A 24,390-nucleotide genomic window follows, 5' to 3' on the forward strand; every position below is an offset into this window, starting at 1 on the left:
GGCTCTTCAGTGGTGTGTGGTGAGAAGAGGAGAAGCCATGGGTACGAGTGAAGCGTTCAGATGGGACAGGAAGAAAACTTTCCCAGCTGAGTGTTGGAGAAGGTTGCCCAGAGCAATTGCACGCTCTCCATCCTTGGGGGCTTCCAGAACCCAAGTCAGTAAAGCCCTGAGCAGCCTGTACTGACCCTGCTGCGAGCAGGAGGTTGGACCAGAGACCTTCCGGGGTCCCTTCCAGCCCAAATCCTGCTGCGGCTCTGGCCTCAGCGCCCAGAAACGCACGCTGCCAGCAACGGGCTGACAGATTTCAGCCCCAGCCACCGAGTTAATAACCCAGCAGGAATTCTTTAATCTTCCTAAACCAAATGGAAACCATGAAAAGCTTGAGTGAGAAGCACCAGATCCTGCCCTCCCACGGATTTCATCAGTGTTCTGCCCATTTGTCAAATAACAACATTATCGGCGTTGTGATCTTATAAGACACCAAATGAGATGGAAATAAGCTTTGTGGAGAAGGAGATGCTTCCAGGCTGACAGAGAGACTGCCAGAGCCCAGACAAAATGTTAGACTGCTCCAAGAGGACACTGGGTTACAGCACTGGGAAAGGGAAGGACCAAAATGAGAGAGAATTCAAAAACGTAACATGCTGGAATACACATTTAGAGAGAAATAATAAAACTCTGCTGAAAACCGGGACCTCAACAGTAGGAATTAGCAAGAACAAAGACCAGGGAGCAAAACTGGAGGAAATTAGACACACCCCTGCCCCAGGACGAGTGTGTCCTACTCCTGGGTTAAAAGCACGTAAAAAAGGCACAGAGCACGCTATGCACCAGGTACTTTTTCTCGGCGGCACGGAGGCAGCAGTGCCTGAGCTCCAAGGACCTGAGAAGCTCAATCAGAAACTGGAAGTGCTGCCTCCCATTCAAATCATGGGGAGAAAGATGAATTCAAATTGGAGTCGGTGAAAGAAGGGTATGCAGACAATTTAGGAGGATCCTAAACAGAATAAATGCATCAAGACTTTTAATTCCTTATCCCAGCAAAAAAAAAGCAGGGAAAAAAAAAGCCTGGGGAGAGGAGGGAGCGAGGGAGGGGGAAGGTCCCCAAGGCACCTTCTGCTCCTGCGCTGGAGACGTCCAGCCCCGCTTGCAGACTCAGTAACACGGACCTGGGCTAGATATGTCCTCAGAGCAATCAAAAGTGAGTCCAGGTAGAGCACAACCCCAGGACCACGGACACAGAAGTCGGGGGGAGGCCGGACATGGGCAGAAAACCCAGCAGAAAGCTTACAAGTGCTCCGCGCCGGGTCCCTCTGCTCTGGGGCAAAGCTCACCAAGGGCCTCGGCTCTGCGACTTGCTTCCACACGCAATTACTTGCTTTGTGGTTTTATGGGAGCAATTTTATGATCTTTAATACCCTACCACATCACCCGGGCTGCCAGCAGCGCCGCAGGGAGAAGAAGGGGCTCTCGACTCAGAGCCCGAGGATGGGGTCTCCTCCTCTTCGCCCCACAAAACGCCCCGCTGCCATCACGGGCTGGGGGAGAAGCCTCTTTGCAGGCCGCCAGTCCATCCTTTTCTGACCACTAAACACAAAACCAAAGCCTTTTTGTTTTCTTTTCAGAGCTCTCCATATGGTGGCATTTCCAAACCCCGAAAGAAACTCGGTATTCATACTGCAGAGGCTTCTATATGTTCGCCTGAGGACACAGGACCTCTCTGTGCCAGAAGCTGTAGACGTATATAATAAAATAAATCCAGGGCCAAAGACTCAGAATCTCAGCATATGACAAGACAGCAGGGAAACTTAATTAAAGGCAAGCCACTGACAGCCCAATGATCGTATGCAACGGAGCAGCCAAAGTCAATAATTATTCCATATACTTCGCTTAATTAACCCAGTGTATTTACCCAAAAGGAAAATTACTTCCCCGAGTCGGTTGCCTTACGAATGGGGGGGTATCCATAAATTAAATATCATCTTCTTTTGGGGTTTGGTTTTTCCTAGTGTCTTTGGATACGGCCACACTTTGGGGAAAAGCTACTCAGAAGCCGCCAGGAGGACTCACCTCCACCACGGCCTGGAAGGGGACGCTTCCATGGAGCGGAAGAACAAATCCTGGTGGGTTTGAGTAGTCTGAGAAGAGAGAGAAACGCTGTTGCCCTGAACCCCTGAAAATCATTAAACCAAAGGCTCAAGAAATAGCCTTCTGCCCCTCCTTGCCCAAAGTAATTCGACTTACAAATTGAGGGTCATCTTTGCAGGCTAACGCAGCGACGTGCAGAAAAGGAAGCTCGTTCTTAACCCTCTGCCCTTTCAAAACGTCCTGAAATCAGGTCAATATTCTGTAACGTTGTTAGGGAATGAGACCGCAGCAATTAGAGACATGATTTTTTTCCCCCCTGTGCCCCGACAGACACAAATTTAGCATCTCGGTGGGTCAGGGGTCACTCCTGCGGCTCCCTCGCTGCCACAAGCAGCTCTACACCGCGCAGAAATGCCGGGTGCCTCCGTCAGACTAAGCCGTACGAATCCCGGGAACAAATCCATTCTTCTGGCAAGAGCAGAACAAACCTGCTGGGGTTTTTGGACCTCGCAGGACCAGCAAGTCATGCGCAGCCCCCCCCTGGCGTCCTGGCGGGGACGGGAGCTGCTCCTCGGCCAGGTCGCCGGCGGCTCCGCGCGGCGCTTTGGGCAGCGAGCGAACATCCTGCAGCCCGGCGGGAGCAGCCGAGCGCAGGAAGGACGCGGGAAGGAGGCCCTGGGACGTCCGCGGGGGCCGAGCTGGGAGCACGCCGAGGTGTTTCAAGGGCAGCCCTCGGCAGCTGGTCGGGTTCCGGAGGCGGCGTAATGAAAAGCTCGATGCCGGGTTGATTTATCCTGTTAAGGCGCTGCACTTACGCCGCCCGCTTCGGAAGGAAATTAAGGACCTTACCGATGCAGAGGGCTTTGGGGAAAAGACGTGGTGGCTTAGTGTTTGAAAGGACGCTGCCAAGGTTGGTGGGGCTACGAGGGAGGAGACATCAACCCCTCTGACGGTGCACGGGGCTCGCATGCCCCGTCTCCACCACACCCCCGCGTGCCAGTCACCCCTTCCGTAGCCCGAAGGTTGTATGCTGCCAAAACTGGGCATTTCATCAGAAATTCTTCCGCGGAATAAGGAGAAACCTTCCCTGAGCTGGCGTACTGCAGAGCCTGCCATTGCAGAGGCGCTGGATGCCAAAGCTCTGCCTCTCCTTGGGGCAGGGGCAGCCCCGCTCTGTCCCCAGGGCTCGGGCTCAGGACCCCTCGCTGGTATGGGGCCAGCGGAGGGAATTTGGGAAGGGAAAGCTTCAGGCCGGGTGCCAGGCCAGGAACACGGCATCAGCTCCCTCTGTGTGCAGCACCAGGGCAAAGGGAGGGCAGGAGGGCACTCGGCGAGTGCTTGAAGGTGGTAAGCTCCAAGGAAACGGGGGGTGGAGAGAGGAAAAGAGCTCCGGGAAGCACGGCAGCAGCCTCCTCGGCAGCACCACAAAGCCCATCGCTCACCCATGTCCAACAGAGCCACAGCACCAAAATTTCATGTGGCTGCTCACATCCAAACCTCTGCCTAGACCTCAAACTCTACGGTGTTCTAGATGTAACACAACAACATATTTCACCATTTTACAGAAAAGAAACAAAACGAGTGGCAGTCCGCACGCCGAAGCAGCATTTCCAGTACCCCTGCTCATTTCTGTAGCCAACAAGATGCCCTATTTTTTTGCCCATAAATACATGAAGGGTTTTTCTTTGTTAAGAAAAGTGGAAATTGAGGGATTTGGTCTCTGCCCAGCAGGGTTTGAACCAGCGCCTTGCTCTGGAGGAAAATAACCTTGGCACCCACGTGCTCGGCACCCTGCAAATCTGGACGCAAAGCAGTGACACGGTGCTGTGCCCCACTAAGGCTCTGCCACCCCACAGGACCCCTGAATCCCAGAATCCCAAAGAGGTTTGGGCTGGCAGGGAGCTCAGAGCCCCCCAGTGCCACCCCCTGCCATGGGCACGGCCCCTGCCCCCAGCCCAGGCTGCCCCCAGCCCCATCCAGCCTGGCCTTGAAAGCTCGCTGCCACGTTCTCTTTGCTAAGCCCCACGCTACCTGGGTGACTTCTCCTCGTCCAAAAAAAAAGAAAAAAAAACTCAACCCTGAAAAACTTTTGCAGGACAGATGAACGCTGAAAAATTAACTGCCTGGGCCCTTCCTCCGCTGCGTTTATTGCCGTCTTGGCAGAAGAATTTCAGGTTGCTGCCACAGCCGCAAACTGCTTGTTCTGCCAACTGTACATTACTAACATTGGAAGGGGGCCAAACCTAGGAATCTTTTCTAAAAGCATTTGCTTCATACTTTAAATAGCAGCCCGGCAGGCAGGGGGATGGGAGCACGGGCTCGGCGCACGCGTGCGAGCTGCTGCTGGCCGAGCCGCCGTCCCCGTCCCCGCTCCCCCAGCACTGCCACCTCCCTGCTCACGGGGCGCCCGGCCGGCTCCACGTCTCACACAGACCTTTTCCAAATGAAATTAATAACGGGACATTGCCTGTTCTTTTAATTGAAAGCCCCTCTGCCGCTCTGCTACAAGGTTGGGTGCAATTCGCCCCGGCGCCGGTGGGTCTTTGCTGGTTGCTGGCTGATTCTCGTCACGTGCTGGGATGTCCGCAGAGCGCCGTGTCACGTCATCGCGACCCCAAACCCCCAGGCTCCTTTCCTGGGTGCGAAATAACGCCCACAGGTGGGTTTCCTAACACAGCATGGCAACGATCGCTGCCACACGCTGCAGGACGCTGCGTCGTTGACAATGCTTTAGCAAGAAAAACTCAACCTGGATAGCTGGCAACTACTGATTAGTTGTGTGCCTGGGAAACAGAGGGGAGGAAGAGGAAGGGCATGGGCAGGAAGCACCACGTCCAACAGCCGGTACAGCTATGAGGACACAAAATTGCCTTTGACCATGGGACAAATATCCTGACATTTAGCCAGATTTCTCCTACCTCCTCACGAAAAGCATTCCTGCAATAAACTGCAAAGAACAAATACAGGTGAAGTTTCTCTTCTTCGGTGATTTGGTGCAGCGCTAGATAAGCCTGCAATACAGAGCAAAGCTCAAGGAACAATATTTTTAAGTAGTGCTTGTCCTAGTTAATGTTCAGCCCTGCCGTGCAATGTCAAGAAAACTAATGAACGGGTAGAAGTGGCAGCGAGCAAGGAGCTCCGCGTACTCACCCACTACCAAACTCCTCTCGGAGCTCAGCCACGACGTGACTGAAATCTAAAAGCAGGCGCCCCGTTTTTGCGGGAAGCCCGAGCAATGTGATCCGAACGCTTCGCAAAGCGTCTCTGCCTCCTCGTAGGAGTGCAGCTCGGTGCCTAAATTAAGAGCGAACCGGGAGGACCTTACACCGACGCGTAAATTGTGTGTGAGTGCCTCGACGTGCACACCCAGGTCCCGGCTGCAGGGTTTAGGAAAACTTTAGCATCTGGTATCACGCTCGGGGCGTGCAGCAGGAGCTTTGGCAAAGGCCCCGTTTGACTGATGATGCTCTCTGAGCGCGAAGACGAGACGAGCGGTGTTCACCTTGTGCAAAAAGGACATCGCCTCCGCGTGCCCGCTCCCACGGGGCTGGAGATGGGCTCGGGGAGGGATGCTGAGGCTGCGAGGACCGGGATGAATCCAATCCTGCTCCTTGACACGCACACACCTTAACGCACCTCACCTCTTTTCCTGGGCGTCGCTTGAGCCCTTTGGACCTGCGTATTTCAACCTGCGAGTTGACGCTCGGGGTGAATTTTAACCTTTATATGGCTTTTCAAGCATCTCTTCTCTGTTTACCGTTCGCAGTGCCCGCGTTCACCGGCGCTAGGTGGATTCATGCCCCTCTAATCTGTTTTGTTGGCAGGAAAACACATCTGACAAGGGGAAATGGGTCTTCACGAAATCTTACGCAGCGTGTGGCAGACCTTGCTGTCCTTCATCTTACCCAGCTAGAAAACGGGTTTTCTGTCCGCCCTAATAGCAGCATTGCTGATAAGTACTTCATGGGCCCAATCCTAAAAGCCTAACAAGTACTTCTGTTCATCGTCATCTATGGAATAAGACCAGGACAAACCACAAACCCTGAGCCAGGTGCCACCTTGCAGTCAGCAGCACCATTGGACACAAAGGTGGCTCCTCCAACAAGCTCAGCGGTGGCGGCGAAAAGCACTTTTCATATTAACGCGTTCATAAAAGCAGGAAAAGGAAAACTAGCAAATGGAACTGCCTCTAAGCCATGATTATTTGCTCAATTTAGGGTCCACAACGCACCGGGAGAAGGCTCCCCAGCTTTCAGACAAGCCAGGGCAGGAGGCTGCCGCCTTACCTTGCTCCAACCTCTTCATCTGCTGGATCTGATCAACTGTCTTCTTCAGGATCTTGCATTTGTCTGGTTTGACGCTCAGGGTGTCGATGTCCCCGATGTTTGCAGACAGCAGCTCCGCCAGCTCCTCTAAATATTTGTTCTCCTGTTCCCGACGCCGCTTTTCATTGCTGTTACAGAAAATAAACAAATTAAACGCCATGGTAATGAGTTCCCTCCACTGCTCAGCCCAGCCACACCTATGCTAGACAAGGACCTACAAATACAAGTGCTGGCCACAGCCATGGCCTTGCTATAGTCCAAACATCTCCAAAAAAACAGTGGGGAGTTCATTCAGGACTTTGTCTGGTTTCATATGCAGAAAAATGTTCAAAATTAACGCCAAGGAAGACACACATGTTCCAGCTAAACAGACCTGTAACATCCAGGACTCTGCCTTTCTCTCAAAGTTAGTTTTAAGCCTACACTGCCTCTTGCTTTTCTAAAGCCACTGCTCCAGCTGTCGCAAAGTTAAATCCTAAATTCACACCTAAAGGCTAACAACATCCACTGGAGATCACCAAAGTGAAAATCACAGCGACAATGTCACAGTGACAAGGGCGAGATGAAAAATAATTCATGAGATCAACTTTTTGCCCACTGAAAACCGCTTTGTATTTTTTTTAGCCCAAAGCCAGTGCAGAAGCCCCAGCACTTTCCCATCAACTATTTCTACATTCTGAAAACTGAGGACAAATTATTCACGTGCTAGAAGGTGGCCAGCATTAAAGCCACCCTGGACACTCTAACATATCCCTTTGCCACAGAGTTTCAAAGTAGCATGGTCACCAAAACAAACTGTGCACATGGGAAAGACAAACTGAGATATTTCCCCTAGTGCACCTTCCTCCGTATCAACTATGGGATGAAATGAGGACAGCTCCAAATGCCAGCCCCAGCTCCATACCACTTACCAATGCCTTTTATCTGATTTTTTTTTCAATAAGCCACCTAATCTTTCTTGTAATCTCCGCAGGACACACTATCTGAAAGATGCTATCTTATAAATTACTGCCTGAAAATTATGCCGACAAGACGTACCATGTGAGGTACACGTGGCACGATGGGATGGTTCTGGCCTCAAAGAGGGCAATATTTTGCAGGCAAGCTAGAGCAGAGTTTCCAGAAGACAAGGCAGGTCCTCCAAAGCCCCTCTGCCCCATGAGGGGGACATGGAGCATTGCCAGAAAACACTACTTACCCAAGCCGAATCAAAAGCCCATTTCCAGAGGGAATTTGGATCCCATCACGGATGGACTCTGACTTGTGCTATGGGATGAAACGAGCTCTGCTAGCAGCTGGAGTCTTCGTGAAGAGGCCTGCTTTGTTTTATCTGCCAACAGGGGTGCGTAGCAAGTGCAAGGCATCAGGACCTTGAACATCCCCTGGTAACTCTGGGTGATTACATCTGTCCAAAATCGTGAGACAACACCAGCCCTCCCCTCCAAGGAGCCACTTGGGTAGCCTACGTGGCAGTTTCCTTATTCTTCCTTAATTCCAGCCATTTTATTAGCTCAATATCCAGGCGTAACAGGTAGGCTCTGCCACTCGGGTATTTTGCTGTTGCTTGAAGTTGTTCTCAGGTGAAAATATCTGAAGACCACAGGCCACGGCGAGCCTCCCATCACCTCCTACACCACCTCAGTCTCCTCCTCTCCTTGGCATGACTGCCGAGGGGGGCAAGAGAACTGGTTTGCACTCAAGGCACTCAGCGGAGCAGCAGAACCATAAAAGAAAAGAAATATCATCCACAAGGCAAAGCCAGCTGCAGGGTGAGGAGGACACACAAGCTGTGTTTCTGCTCGGGTCACCGGCCTTGTGGAGCCCACAGTGAAGACTTTCCATGGGGGGACACCTGGGAGCTCCCCTGGAGTGACTTCAGGAGCTCTTGCTTCCCAGTCCTGCGGGGTCCAAGGGCTCGCAGGCTGCCCAGGCAGCTCCAGGGCCGCGGGGCAGGCTGCATTCCCAACCGGTGCACAAGCAATGGGTCCCCGCCACGACCTCAGCCTCTTGTACGTGGGCGTCAGTGCAGGCAGCACTGCAGAGCAAGGCGTGCTTTCCAAAGCGACCCATTTACACCGCGGAAAGCACCGAGCCGTACCCAGTCACACGTCCTCAAGGGACCTAACGCGCTTGGCAGGGACTGGGATGTATGTGGAAGGGATGGGTCTACCCGAAAAGCGTCACCTTGCCCCCTCCTCGCTCGTACCGAACGTGCTGCTCCCATTGCCACCCAGCTCCCAAGAACGCGCTGTAAAGAGGCCAGCAGCGCTTTTGCTTTTTTTTTTTTTTTTTTTTTTTTGGATATTACCAAAAAGAGAAGCGAGGCAAGGTGCCAACAGAAGAAGAATCCCTAAGCGGAGCGGCAGAAGCAAAGGAAAAGTGAGCGAACCCATTGCAAAGCCCGAGCGAAGCGGCGCGCCGAGCCGGAGGCACGGACGCGGGACGGATGCGAGCGTGCCGGCAGTGAGCCACGCCGCCAAGCGCTCAGGATCTACCCAGCCACGGGCAGGCAAGTGCTCCTCGCAGGAGCTGAATGAGTATTTTAGTTAAGGTCAAATTAATTCCTAGCTCGCCTTGCGAACCGAAAAGAAATAGCAGGGAAAAAAATAAATTAAAAAAAAAAATCCCTCTGTTGTGGGTGAGCTCATTTCATGAAAACCCTTAATGTCGCTGTTGCTGTGGCAACTTTCGAATTGTAGGAGGGAGAATTGGCCAATTTTCCTTACATAAAGGCATCATGAGAATATTACAGCAGTGGGCTGTTCTTTATGACTCTGAATTATCATCAAAAGCAACAGTTAAACCTTCCCGGTTTTAACAAAGGAGGTTTGAGGTTCGCTTTGCTCCAGATCATGTTACGAAGGGACTCTGGGCAGTCTGCGGGACTTCAGGAGGACAAGGTCCCTGCCCTGTGCCACTCTCACAATCTCACAAAGGAGATTTCCTTTCCTAATGAAAGCAAAAGACAGCACAGGAGAGGACTTCTTGGTCTTGCTCATGTGCTTCAGCTCTACTGCTTGCTGCTTGATGGCTTCGAGCTTCTAAAAATGCTTTTAGGTGCTTCGTGCACGTAAAGAATTGTTGTGCTTGGACAAGGAAGGAGAATCCTTCATCCCAAAGTCCCTGCTTCTCTACGACCAGTTTGTTCCTCACCCTGCACATCTGGAAAACTTTCTGATGTCTGTTCTCGGGGTGCTGAGTGGTGTAAAAACGGAACACAAGAGACTCATTTCCCAGAGGCAGACCAGACAAAGCAAGGCCGGGTGTGCGTGCCCATGTATCTAGAGCAGGTCCTCCAAGAAGGGGGTGCAAGCCCACCTTGCTCCCCAGGGCTGAGCTGTGGGGACTCGAGGCACGGGGGCTTTGTCCCCGGGTGGGGACCAGCCCCGAGAGCAGCCTGGAGCCAGCAGCGAGGGTTGCAGAGCTCTGACTCAAACAAGCACCGACTCAAGTGACTCAGCCAGAAACGGGGAATAGCTCACGTGATCTCTACAGCATTTGTTAGGAATAAGGCAGATACCTCAAGGGCTATCAAAATGTGTTCCGCAATTACTTCTTATTTTAATGGCACAGCTAAGCCATGAGCTACAGAGGCTTTGTGAGGAGGTCTGCGAACCCTACAGAGGAGAGACGTGACGACCAAAAACTGCAACAGAAATCCTCAGACAACCACTTAATATTTCTCCCCCTTATTCTACTGGAACCCTGTAGCCTTTGCACTTATTGTCTACCATACCATGTAGAGCTATAACTGACAGAAAATACACCCAGAGTTTGCTCAGTACATCAGTATTCTGTGACGATGAGCAAACAGGCTGTAGAGGCACAATCAGCAGCAGCGCTGTAAATTCACCCTTACTAATAGATGATATTGCAATGGAAAAAAGATGCACAGGATTCACAGAGCCAGCAAAAGCCTGGCTCTCACTCGTGTGGATCTAGGACTTGTTAATGTTAACTCAGCTGGCAACGTAGCTGGGACATGAAGGCTCAGTCATTAGCAAAGGGTGCGTTTCCGCAGTGAGCTGAGTTTTGAAGCAGTCTGCATCAGCAGGCAAATGAAAATATTTCGCACGGAAGCTGTTTCCTAATTGCACCGTGGAGCACAAGGGTCTCCACCGAAGTTTCTGAATATTACACAATAGAAATTTCTTGGGAATCTGGCATGAAGAGGCAGAAGGCTTGGGATGATCTGCAGCCCTCACTACTGCCCTTTACAGAAGTATCTGCCCGAAATTTACCCTGAGAAAGCTTTCTTGATGCTCCTCCACTTGATTGAGTGCTCTCAATTTATAAAATCAATACATTAACTTTGATAACAAGCCTCTAATCATCATTTGCCACCTAACAACAAGCAGAGCAGATGGGGAGCTGCATTTCCATCATGCTCCATCTTCCACCGCAGCCACTGATAAAAGCAAAGCAAAGTTCTGGTGGGAAGTGTGAACGTTTACGAGTGGCTGAAACCCGGCTCCATCTGCTCGAGCAGACGGGACCAAACGACGCCGTCAGAATGACAAAGTAGCCGGGGCAGGGGACGGATCCGAAGCGGCACACGTACCTCTGGGCCGTATCACAGGGCGAGCCTTTCCTCTTCCGCGAGTCGGGGTTGGCAGGGTCCGTTGAACTGTCCCCAAGGCCGCTCATGTTGACCTACTTTGCACCTGGAAATGAAGAGAGAAGGGGTCAGGACAAGGGTTCTGCAACCGCAGGGTTGGTCCCGATGTGGCAGCACCAGAAAACATCAACCAAGCCAGCTCTGAAGAGGTAATCAACCCAATGCAAGTTGTCCCGATTGAATTTATGCCTCGGTTCGGCAGTTTGTGAAGGAAAAGGTGTGAAGAGAAGACAACTGGTCACGTTACCATCCTTTTGGTGTCCCTCGGTCACCATTTGGCCATGCGAGCCCTCACCATCAGCACCAGTACCGCCGCACCACAGCCTGAGCTCTTGCCTGCATCCCTGCAGATTTGGGCTTCCTGGCCCTTCCAAGGGCTTTGTTTACACACACGCATTTCATCCCTTTTGTGTTGTTTCCTTCTCCTGCAAGCGTTGCCTTTTAGCTTTTAACACATCCTCAGCCCCGGCGCCATCTCCTCCTGGTCCCTCTGCCTCAGGGCTTCCCGAGGCCTTGCCACCCGCCTTGTATCCACATCCCGGCTCCCCCCACACCTCCTTCTCCCCCAGCACAGGGCCTGGACTTTAATTAGAGCTGCCAAATGACCCATCTACAGCGGGACATGGCACCCTCCCACCCTCTGGAGGGGCCGAGAGCCTCCCTCGGCCTCTCCCTCCATGAGGCACCTCCTGGCCTGCTCTCCTCAGCACCTGGACGGCCTACGGTTATTTCCAGGGCGTAGCTTCAAGAGATGTCGGGTAAAGAACCTGAAGGGGGCCTACAGGAAAGCTGGGCAAGGAATGTGTAAGGCCAGTAAGGGCAAGGAGGCCAGTTTAGGCTTTTCTCTGGACCCTTCACCTCTGAGCTGCATTGAAGGGGTTTGGCCAAAGACCCAAGCCCAGCCCAGCCCAGTCAGCCTGCTCGGGCTGCCCAGATGGGACCAAACCTGTCTCCTACAGGGCTGAAACCCCTCCAAGACATCAAACCAAGGGACATCGCTGCTCCAGAAAGCAATCAGCCATGCACAGTGCCTCTCTTGCTTTCCTGAAGCTGTTCGGTGATTTTTTTTCCAGTAACAGCAATAATTCAATTCTGGATATTGCCACCCTTCAAATTCTTCATTTATTTTCTAATTTTTACAAGTGTTTAGCATTGTGAGAAGATACAGTGCCTGAGGAATAAAGTAATGGGACCCCACACAAGAATTTCATTGTGTGGGTAGGGAGCAAAAGGGACCAAGTTATTAAACTTGGTTCCCTTCGTTTCTTACATTGCTTTCCAAAAGCTGGAATTTTAACGAGCACTAAAGCGTTGACGAAGAGCTGTAAAACAAACCCTACAAGACTCTTTCATAGCTTCCACTGCCCAGATTACCAAAGCACTTTATTCAGCCAGCCCGAAAGTGCGGCTGGATGCCTCCTCTGACAGGGATGCTCTGGACCGACCCAACGACCCATCTCTGCGCTCAGCGTTTAAACCAGCTTCTCCGAAATGAGGGGACTATTCGTGCTTCCAGAGCAGCAATAAAGGAAAGCAAACTCCTTCTGCAGCACGCAGCCATTTCTGCTAACGCCTGTGTCACCATTACCAAGGTGAGAGCGGCTCCTGAAGTCATTTCGGCGATACCAGCGCCGCTGCTCGACGCCGTCTCCCGTGCAGAGCAGGGTGAGCTCCACGGTTCGTCCACAGCCAGGAACCCTGAGCAGATGCCAGCAAGGCGGCCGTGACCACGGGGCTGAGTTCATTCCCCGCTATTCGGCGTGTTTGAAATGAGGAGCGATGCCAAAGCAAATAGATAGGAGGGGGGGGAAGGTAAACTCTTCAAAAAATTGGTGATCAGAAAACTAGAAGTGATGCATCACCTGCTTGGGGTGAGAAGGGGTTGCTGGGCTTTCAGACACATTTTCTGGGTTTTCAAACCCTTTCCTTCCACAGCAAACACAGCAATCGGCAGCCTGGTGCCTTCCATGGCTTGCAGTCAACATCTGCCTCGTGCACAGGTCAAAAAACCTATCAATATTGACATTAAAAGTTTAACTTGCCCCCACCAAAACACAGAGTCCTGATAACTCGTGTTGCTCCTCCAGGCCCTGATCCTGCCTTATCAGCAGCCAAATCAAAACAAAAAAAATGTTCTTTAGGACCAGGGACGTGGCAGGTAGAGGCAGCCGTCCCACTGGGATGTGTGACCTTGGCAAGAGCCACCAGATGCCCCAGAGAGGTGAATTAAGGACAAAATTGCAGCCTTAGCTGAAATCCTTGGCTTGCGTTAAGCCCTTGATGTAATACATCCAATGTTTCTTTTTATTGTAAAAGTAGTTTATTTTACACCAAATCTTGCCAGGACGGACAGGCCAAAAATGTAATCTGGTCTAAAAATAGGCAGCTGAGCCCCACGAGCCCTGGTGGATAAGGGCAAGGGTTGCGCTCCTGGTGAGACCACGCTGGGGCATTTTCGCAGGAAACCTGATTTCTAAATGCCAACTTCTTGTAAAAATGTTAATATTCTGCTCAGTTAGGAAAGCAAACAGAAACAGATGAAGTGCAGCATGACGGCAATGAAAACAAGCTAATTAGTTCGGCTGGGGGGGAGCAGGGGCAGCGGTTTCCAGGCTTAGTATGAGTGGTCCCTGATGCAAACCTGGCCGGTAAAACAACTGCTCCTTTGCTGTCACTAAGGTTTGCCACCAGAGCTGCAATGAGGGGCTGCACCAAACGCTGCTGATTCACCCAGGGGATGCTCAGGGGCTATTCATGAACTCACGACCAGCGCCGCATCGACGCACGGTTTTTGGCTCTCCAAAAAGGAGCCTCATCCCAGAGACATTGCAGCTGTCCCCAGCCCACCGCTGGGACACAAATCTGCTTCGTGTTGCAAACCCAAAACGTTGAGTGTATGTTTTCTGTAAGTATGGACGTTCTCAAAAAGTCACTGCACTTTGCAGCTTCACGCGTGGTCCTATCATGCACAAATCAGTGATCTTGCAGCAGTGGTGTAAAGGAGCAACGCTGCAACTTACCCCACATGTAGCAGCAAAGAAAGCTCCTCTGACACAAACTGCAGCTCCCTGTTGCCAGCTAGAGCAGGGCTAAACTCAAGCAGCAGGCAAGGTCTGGAGCAAAAACTTCTCAACGGTAGTTCTTACCCCATGGAGCCGGATGCAGCACCAGGCACTGGTTCCTCCTGCTGGCAGCACCCCACTGCACCACTGCATCTGCTCGCAGGGGACAATTTGTCTCAAAGAGACTAATTGGAAGAAAAAAAAAAAGCTGAAGAGGGAAATGGATAAGAAGCACGAGAGCTGACGTCACCTCCCACAGCCATGCAGATGAATCCACCTCTGATTTCTAACCCTACGCTCTCCCCTCCTTCATCGATCCTGCACGTCCACCTGAAGAAGCTGCTGCTTTTTGGATGCTAATGAACATCCGTGCAGTGACAAGAGCCTTGCTCACCCGGGACACAGAGGCTCCAGCCCCAGCCCACATCAATATTTCAACACGACCTTAGGGATCTTGACAAGAACGCAATTTCCATATTAACAAAAAATAACAAAAAAAGAAAAAGCATGTGAATTGCTGAGGCTTAGTGATTACGCTGTCATACTAACACCAACTGTGATTTTTGATTTGCCCACGACCACTGAAAGCAAAAAAAGACAGAGCTGACCACCGAACACTTAATTCTCACAGAACTTCCTTTTCCTAAAATGTGTTTCCCATATTTTGGATGAATTTGACCCCAAAAAACTGCTTATAAAATACTGCTGACATCTACGGGAGAGAGGCACAATCAGTAGGCTGCTCTACAGAGAACTCCAGTGTTGGAAAAATCCCTCATATTACACCCATTTATCAGTAAAATACAACCCATCTGTGCGTACACAGCCTCAATTAGAGGTAATTAAGAGCATACTCAGAATGTCATAAGGATACATCTATATCGTTGCCCTCACAAGTTCATCACCAGCTGCTAATCCGAGCACTGGGGTCAGAACAAGACTTAATTTAAAAGAAAAAAAAAGTGCACAAAAAAACCTTCTGCAGATTACGGGAGAAACAACGAAGCCGTAATGCGGCTAGCGGGGAAGCGATGGGTGAGACAGAGTGAGTCACTCGCTAGCACGCCGCATGTGTTGTTAGTTTGGGTTTTTTCTTTCAAACTTCTTTTCCTGACCTCACCCCCAACAAAAAAAAAAAAAAAATAAAAAAAAAAAGGAGAGACTTCCAGCACCGCTCTTTCAGCTGCTGAAGTTGTCAAAAACAAATGTCACATCTGTTTTGTGCAACACTCCTTGGTGGGGGGGGAAATCCCTGGATCCATATGCCACCACGCCAGCACTGGCCAGCAGACACGTCTGCCTTCAAACGAAATCCTCTTTTCTTGGTACCTTACCCCAATTTCCCTGCCTGTCTCCTCCTGTCTCTCCCGCAGCCTGCGAGCCCTCTGTCAGCCTCTGTCTTCTGCCCGAGCCCCACCGAGATGCCGACGGATGGACCCTTTGGCCCTGGGACATCGAACCCCACCTGGAAAGAACAGTTTGAATAAGAAAGACCCCGGGTTTTTGGCAGAAGATGAGCAAAGTGGTGCAGAAAAGAAAGGTGGAAACAAAAACCAGCAGCAAAAGACACAAGTTGTTTTCTTCCTCTAGGAATCCCGTCCGTTTGTGTTGGTGGTGAGTTCACCTTTACGGTGCCCTGCCACCCCAGAGCACATTACACAGCCCAGGAAATGCGAACGACAGGGTTTCTCTTCATTCCCATTACCCATCCTGGCCTGAACATCCCCTCTTGACATCAAGTGATCAGCCTCTCCAGTCCTTGTATCATTACTGCACTAATTATTATTATTACAGCGATGATGTCGGTGCAGCACTCAGAGCCTCCAGGGATGCCAGTTCGGCTTTCCTGCGTGGGACCACAGAGGGGACCCAGCGGCACCTGTTTCCATGCAGGGATCCAGGCAAGGAGAGATAAAAATCATCACCTGAGACCGACTGACACGAGCAGAATTCAAAGGCTCCAGTATCTCGAGATACAACTAACCGAGAGGAGCTCAAGGTCGCCAGGAGGGCTCAAGGAAGGCTGCGTTGGCCCCGTGTCTCTGTGGTCATTAGGGCCACAAGAGGAGGGAGCTGATGGATGAAGATTTATTTTCACCGGCCTCCAACGACAGAGTGCTGGGCACCTTTTGGAGTGGGGGCAGAGCAGCCTGCTCTGACGTCCCTGCATACAGACACTGTGTCCCCCTCGCTGGCTGCGCCCCGCGCCCCCCGGTGCCTGCAGGGCTGGTGTTTGCTTCCCTTCCTACGAGATAAGTGGGACATGCAGACATCTTAATTATCGCCGGCTCTGCCGAGGCAGCGGGCTAATAAAAGCTGTCAGCTCGGGGATGCGGTGGAGCGAAAGCCCACGGTCTCAATTCCCCAGCAAGCATGCGAGTGCATCCGCACCCACCTGCTACCTCGCCCCGTGGGCAGGCGGACACAGAGGACAGGCGCACACTGCCAAAGCCCTCCCAGAAAGGTTTTCCAGGGCTGTTTGCATTAAGGAGAAAGGACCAGTGCTGGTGGGATGGCCAGAGGTCCTTTCTGCATCTCCTGCTCCCACTGAGCACCTTCATGGATGGCTGGGGCTGGGCGCACCCCTGGGTGCCCCTGTCCCCCCCTGCCCCAGCAGGGTGCCCAGCCCCACAGCCCTGGGCTCGGGGAGCTCTCCAGGGAGCAGCCCCCGGCCCCTCTCGGGGCAGCCCGTGCCAGGGCTCCGGCACCCGCTCAGCCCAGCAGTGCTGCCTGAGGGGCAGGGGGAGCCGCCGGGGCTCCAGGCTGGGCCCGGGGCCTCTGGGCCTGGCCCTGGGCACCGCTGAGCAGAGCCCGGCTCCGGCCTCTCCGCACCTCCCTGCGGGTACTGACGGCCATGGGGGAGCTCCCCCCGAGCCTCCTCTGCTCCAGGCCGAGCAGCCCCAGCTCTCGCAGCCTCTCCTCACAACACGGGGGCTCCGGGCCCGGCAGCACCCTGGGGACCCCGGCCTGGGCTCTCCCCGCTGGGCCCAGGTCTCTTTGTGCTGGGGGCCCAGGACTGGTCCCAGTGTTTTGAACACCCAGGAGCTGGGCAGGCGACGGGGCAGTGCCGAAGCTGGTGGTTATGTTAACCACACTTGCTGTAAGGGGATCACGTGGAGAATTCCAGTCAGGGAACAAGATCAGAGCCCACCGGCTGGGTCAGCCCCTGCTGGAGCCTCACTGAGGCAGCGAGGCTGAAGTCCTTCACTGACAGAGCGGGTAGACCTGTGTCCTCTGCAGAGCAGGAGGTGATGAAGGGCATACTAATGTGAGACACAGGAGACTGACCCCACCTTCCCTTCGTGGTCCTTCTCCTAATTTTAATTCCGAGCACTAGAAACTCCTCTGTGACCACCCTATGGAGAAAATGAGCTTTGCTCTCCAAATTCAGGCTCCTCCATCGCTTGTTCTTTTACCCACAAGAAATGTTTTGCTTTGGAAACGTAGCACGGGCCATACAATCGATAAAATCGAACGTATGTGGCGGAAGGTAATTCTGTATATGGAAACAAACAGAAATATAAACATCAAAGTGAATTCCTCGAGGAGGAAGCACAAGCCAGCCGAACGTCAGCTCCAACTGCAGTTCAACAAGTGCTCGCTCGCTACATGTCTGACACCCAAAAAGCACAAAAAAGGGAAAGAGATGTATACAAATCAAAGGCCTTGCGGACTAAGCATCATCCTTACAGAGACTACGGTCCAAAGGGCTTAGAGAAATGGTGAATTTTAATACACCAATCATCTAGATTGTATTTGCAACTCGCAGACCCACAGCAGTCATTCCCCCTTAGCCTAGGGATAATTCCAGCAGCCAATTTGCTTTGCAAATGAATGGGAAAATGTGGGAAAGGGCTCTGCCTTAGCACTACAAAAATGAATAATCCAGCTGTGGGAAATCAATATTTGATGCCTGAGGAGACCTCTGGAAATCCACAATGCCACTCTGTTATTTTCCCAAGCTCTCTTTCAAACCCGCCTCAGCTAGAACACAACAGACACAAGATAACTGATGTGCCGCTTATTACACTAATTGCAATCATCTCCTTGTTACCTGGTGCTCACCCACATCTGTTTGTCGTAGCCATCTGTTGTCTGTCTTAATTAGATCACGCACTCGCGGGGCAGGGGCTGTCACAGCACGTGGGTTCCTAACACCGCCGCATCCCTCTTCTGCCCCAGCATCTCCGCGCCGCCTCGGCGCTAGCTCCTGCCATCAGTCCCCTGGCAGGCCGAGCGACACCACTGCAAATAAAGGGCTGGAGAATAGGAATTCAAAAACAAACACCCCAAAAGCTGAAAATTAGCTGGGTAAGAACCCCGCTGCCCTTTCAGGGCCGGGGAGCAGTGCTGTGTCCCAGGAGACTTGCAGGAAGTCCCAGAGATGAGTAAACGATGACCCAGCAGCTTCTGCCTCTCACCCTGACTTTCTAGGATTTACCTTTCAGGCTGCTCTCAGATCGCTCACCGCAATGACCAGGCCCCAAAATCTTATCCCCAGTCACGGGGATAAGATGCAAAACTGCACTTTTCCTTCCACTCCATTCCAAAAACGACAGGAAACCACAGAAGGACTCGCCGCCCCACGCCGCTCCTGTCATCGCTGCTGCCCCCGGGCAGGAGCCCACCAGCTCCAGCAACGCCTTCACGAGGTGCTGCCTTCCACCTGATCTCTCCACGTTAGTTTCTGGCGCAGTGAGATCCTTCTGATTAATCATTAGCGACTCGATGTGTCAGCCCAAGTGCTTCCTGCTAAACCTCCCTGTCTTCGAGGCTTTCTGGAGAAGGTGGCTGCTCAGAAGACGATTTCCATTGCTGACTCAAGAGATCAGGAGTGATGGTAGCTACATACGAGGACATTAGAGTACCTACACTTAAAAGAACAACAACAAGAACGACATGGTGTTCCCCACCCCACTAGATGGATATCCCACTAGGAGCTGGGGTAGGATCCCACTGCTGCCGTGGGATTACCCAAAGCCCCGGATAGGACAGCCCTGCTCATCCCAGCACCAGGAGCCAGGGAAGGAGAGCACTATTTAAGAGAGATGCCCAGGTACGACGGTACCCTGAAACAATTTGCAATTGAGATCTTTATGGCTCATAATTTTGGACCAGCTCAGTTATTCCCCCCCGCCATGAGCACACAGGTAAAAAAGCCTTTTTGGAAGGACGACGGCACGCTTCCCTTGCAAACAACTCAGAGCAGGTACGTTAAAAGAACACCTGAAGATCTCCAAGTCTTAAAGGCGCTTTGTTTTTTACACTCATTAAAAGCCCAATAGAAATTCAAATTTCTCCTTACACCAGCTGTTTTCCCACAACGCACCAACTGGCATACTAAAGGGCTGCTCACGAGCGTCAGCACGTCCTCCTCGAGCGTTTGCATCTATGCATTTCTCCGTTTACGAAACGCAGAGAAGAGGCCTCCGCACATTTGGTTGCTGTTAGCGGCTGCGCAGCGGCCCCGGGAGGGGAGAACCGTGCCAGCGGGGCTGCGGGGCTGCTCATCCCCAACCCCAAAGCGTGTCCGTGTGCGTGTGCCTGCCCTCTCTGCCTGCAAGTCGAAGACCAGAAGTGGAAACTCCGCTTCGAATTTGCCCGAGTCACGGAAGAAAACCAACAAAAGTTTGTTTACGCACGTTTTTATTGGCATTCAAGCCTCCACACCACCCCAAAGCAAAATCGGGCCTAAACGTCACACAAATACCAAAGACCCTCCTCTGCAGATTTATAGTGAAAAGGAGAGGCAAAGGGGACCGCGGTCATGCGGGATGCTGCGAGGTTTACGCCTCTCCCTAAAATCTGGACTTCAGTGCCGTCCAACTCAGAATGTAATTATTTTTCCATCTTGGGACGAGCGCTGACAGCACCAGCAGATGCTTTTCGTGCAGCAGCCTCATTTTTTCCAGCAGTTTCTGCACCGCTTTGTATTTGGGAGCCTGGGGAAGATCCCCAGGCTCTCCCCTTTGTAACTGCGTGCTCTCGGAGCTGCCCCAAACACTGGAGGGGACAGGCGAGGGGGAGCAGGGGGCAGCAGTCACATCTGCTCTACCCTTACGGTCCCCCCCAAGGCTGCATCATGCGTGGTGACAAGTTTGGGAGGCAGCGAGGCTGCTAGCAAGGTTAGGTAGGTGGATGCATGGTGTCAGAGAGCACGTGATGGAAGAAATCCTCTGAGAAGGTGAGTCAAGGTTAGGCGTGCACAGTTTAATAATGCATCACTCCAACCATTTTTGTTTTTTGCCCCCTTCCTCCAAACCCACCCTCTTAGGGCCACGAAGTTCCCCGTGATCAGCCCAGGATGACAAAAAAACCCTGGATCCCAGGATGATAAAAACAAGCAGCTGCCCCCCAAAAATATGATAGGGATTCAGAGCTGAGCCAGAACTTAAAAACCAACAGCAAATCCAGGCAGAACTGAGTCCAGAGCCTGACGCTGCAGGTCCTGCAGGACTTTGACCCGAGCGGAGTTTGGGGGGAGCAGAGCATCGTCACGCTGCTGCTGGGCACCACAGGGCTCGGGGCTCTGCTTCGGCCACCTCTCGCTAAAGGATGCTGAGCAAAACACACAGCTCTGCCCCCGTCACGATGGGAAGGGAGCCGCTTCTCCGGTGTAGAAAGGAACCCTGCTCTTTCAATATACAGAACTAAAGGTTTTTGCAACTGCTTTGCCCTAATAATGGAAATATGCTGCAAACACAAACTGGTGAAAAGCCCCAGACTCGCCTGAGCGGAGGTGGAGAGACAATTTCGTTGCCATCCTTGAGCAGCCTTCCTCGTGGAGCTGCCTGTGTCTCAAAGGCAGCGAGGATCACTTGGCAACGTTTACAGCAGAGATAAGATAGAAAACACAACGGCAAGAAGCGTAACCTTTTCTCCCAGTAACTGATAGGAAAAGTGGGTTAATTTATACAGCTTCTGAAAGGAAAAAATAACACTAATTCCCCTGTAGTCACAGAACATTACACACTTAGTTTCATATTACGTTTGTGAATTACACTTTGCAATTACACAATTTTCTCTATGGGGAGAATAAATTATTTGGCAGAACGTACAAATACATCAGGTTCTCATGTAACTCAAATTAAACTGCGGTGGAAGCACATGCGGCTTTGTAAGAAGCACCGTGAGCCCGCCTGGGTTACGCGATCACTTGCAAGCAGCAACGCAGGGACAAATCCTGAGCTGGGACACGTTACGGGAGCCTCATCCAGCAGAAAAGGCACTTGGCCAGTGGTGCGGCTGAGCTGCAAGTCCTCAGCTTGCCCTGGTCTCAGCACCTTTGACACCAGGAGCAGGATGGAGCTGGAAAAAATTAGATTTTTGAGGAGCAAACTGGGGATTCGGACTCCATGGCTCTGCGAACCTACCGGGACCATGTCATGTTGGTTGTGGTCCTTTTCTAGTGGGGATTTGGTCCCTTCCATCCAAAATATGCAGGATTCATTCACATATATATACCCACATACATACACACACCCCTAATTTTCTCATTAAATGTTTCTGTACTTCCATACCTTAGCTACCTCAGATGCATCCATTAAAGAATGATGGCCAAGGGCTCGGCAGCAAAAATGAGTGAATGCAATCAGCTTGCACAGAAGCTTCAGCTTCCATTTGGGGCCTCCCTTGTGCTACAGCAACGGCGATAACGTCCCACAATCACAAATTGGAGACTTTCAGCAGAAATACACGGGAGGCAGTTCCTTGCTATATGCTTAAAGTTGCTAAAAGTGGAACTCCGGCCTGCAGCTGCCGACAAACACTCCTGATAAGAGCCAAGTAGTGCCAGTGATGGTTGTCCAGCACCCCCGTGCATCAGAAGCACATATTTTGGGGAAGGAACGGTGCCAAACAGCAGCCCCGACAGCTGCCAAGCCACTCAGCCCTCTGGAGCACAAAGCGTATTTAATTAGCATTCACGCTGCAGCGATACAAACCGAAACTCCTCCTTGAAACCCAGCAATTGATGCCTACCACGCCTGCCTTCATCAGGGCCAGCTTCGGCTGTAAGCCCAGCGAAACCCTCCAAGAGTTCCTGCTGCGTCCTTTGGCATCGTGCGCGGAGCATCCCCGGTGGGGGATGCTCCTGGAGTGCCTGCAGGGCGTTAAGCCGTGCCTCCGTGTCTGCGAGAGGAGCTTTGGCCATCGCAAGGGGCCTGGTGGCTCAGACACCATCTGCTGACTCAACAACACAGCCGCTAACGAGACCAGAGATGCTAAGAAGTGGAGTTTTTGGGGGGCTGGACCTCAAATCTAACGACTAACCTCGGAGCTGCCCTCTGAAGAAAGCCGAAAGGAGGCTGCCACACCTGCAGGAACGTCATCTTCTCCCCTTCTGCTTTTGCTCCGTTTGATCGCATGTGCTTCGTTTGATCGCATGTGCCCTGCTTTCAGACACTTCGGACTTCCCCTCTGTTCTCCTGCCGTCCCCCACCAGCAGCACGCTCGCAGGTGCCACCGGCACCAGATGACAGAAATCCCTGCCGACAGCCTGCTGCCAATAGCCACGACCTCTGCTTTCCACTGTCCTTCTCTGCCTGCTCCTGCTAAGCCCTCTGCGGGACTCCTCTTGGGTTTATTTTTTCCTCTAGGACTCTCCAGGTTCAGTTCCTCTGGGAGAGGGAGGCCGAAGTGTGGAGGATCACAAACCGGAGCTGTGAAAATGCGAGAGGACTTGGGGAAAAGGAGCGGCGCAAGAGGAAAGCTTCGATGGGGAAGTCTTTTCGGGGAAGTCTTTTCTGGGAGAGAGCAGAGCAAGGCAGCCAGGCCAAAGGAACCAGAGCAAGGCATAACCCCGAGAGGAGCTGACACCCGTTTGTCTCAATGGGGTGTGAATTTTCCCACCAACGCCACATCCCCGGGGAGAACGACGGAACAGAGAAGCTCTCACCGCTGCCATCTCGGCACAGCCCTGCCGAGCTCAGCGGCCAGGCTCCTGCTAGAGCCGGGAAGAACCACACCGAGATGTCCAACGCCAAGAGGATCATCAACAGATGTCCAACGCCAAGAGGATCATAAGGATCTTCAACGATCAACGATGATCCTTATGGGATCCTTACGGGATCAACGATGATCCTTATGGGTCCCTTCCAACTCGGGATATTCTAAGAGCCAGAGGGACGGCGAGAAGCAGCGGGGACGTTCTGGGGGAGCAGCCACAACGCGCTCCCCAACTGGATGGGCCTCAAGACGGTGCCACCTGCTGCCACCTCGCTCGCGGAGGTGGCCAAGCCAACATACGTCCTCCAAAGGCTGAGGAGGCTGAGGACAGCCTCCGTGTCCCACGCCTCAGGAGTCTGTGTGCTCAGGGAAAGCAGGAGTCGGAGGAAAATTCTTCCCGCGTCGTCTCCAAAACGATGACATTTTATCCGCCGGAGAGAATTTTGTGCTCACCAAAACAAAAGCGTGCGTTACAGAGCTCGTTTGAAAAGCCTGCTGTGGCTTCCCTGTGAATAAATTAATCAGTTTTATTAGATGTGATGCTAAATTCCTGACCGACAGCTCCGCTCCTAAAGAGGCGAGCTGCAGGCTGCCTGCCATGGAAGAAGTCTGGAAGGCGCCAGCTCGAAGAGCTTGTGTAACACGAAGCTAACCGAGCCGCAGCGAGCACACCAAAAATAAGAATATAAAAGAATATATTCTTAACCCATTGATCACTAGCCTTCTACAAAATCCGAGTTAGCATTACTAGTTAAATTCTGCCTGATCTCTCATTATCTCGGGATTAGCAGAGGAGGCGGGGAGATCATCCTGGTTTAACCGCCCGCGATAAGCAGCACAGTGTTGGTCATCTCTAAGATTTTGCTAGAAGATAACAGAATGCACAAATGCACATTTTTTTTAAACCACAGAAGAAGAAGAAAAAAATCTGATTCTGATTGCTGAAGCCAAACTTTAGAAAATCTTCAAGCCAAATGTCCCCCTGGGACAGCACCTTGCCTGCCTCTACCTGGAGCTGCGGTAACCATCTGCGCCCTCAAGTCCTTCCCCACGCTTCAGGAGTACCCCTGTGGGTTCTGGACCCAATTCTCCATCCCAAAGCCACCCATTGATATCCTTCTGGTACCACACCAACACTCAGAACCCTGATGATGGTGTGGAGATGCACAGAGGTCCCTGTGCCTCCCAGCCCGGAGGGTCCCTCGGGAGCACGGGGACACGACTCCCACAGGGACGTCGCGACGGGACCGGGTGAATTCGTGCGTGCCTCTGCCTCCCTCCTCCAGTTACAGACTGGAAGCTGCGACGTGATCTCCTGCCAACCTCCTCCTCCCCCAGCAAACACCAGCTC

At 52.2% G+C, this 24,390-nt stretch overlaps 1 protein-coding gene across 7 annotated transcripts in view; it reads right to left on the reverse strand.

Moving 5' to 3' along the window:
• NCOA1 (nuclear receptor coactivator 1) overlaps positions 1 to 24,390 on the reverse strand; it is a 165,954-nt gene that overhangs the window by 52,842 nt on the left and 88,722 nt on the right. For all 7 annotated transcript variants that reach the window (XM_040552307.1, XM_040552303.1, XM_040552305.1 and 4 more), the window contains 2 exons: positions 10,975 to 11,077; positions 6,375 to 6,541 (listed from right to left, as the gene is read on the reverse strand). In XM_040552307.1, the coding sequence (XP_040408241.1) occupies positions 6,375 to 6,541; positions 10,975 to 11,060 (253 nt within the window). In that variant the 5' untranslated portion in view covers positions 11,061 to 11,077. The remainder of the gene's footprint in view (positions 1 to 6,374; positions 6,542 to 10,974; positions 11,078 to 24,390) is intronic.

Source organism: Cygnus olor, chromosome 3, assembly GCF_009769625.2.
Source record: "Cygnus olor isolate bCygOlo1 chromosome 3, bCygOlo1.pri.v2, whole genome shotgun sequence".
NCBI classification, from domain to species: domain Eukaryota; kingdom Metazoa; phylum Chordata; class Aves; order Anseriformes; family Anatidae; genus Cygnus; species Cygnus olor.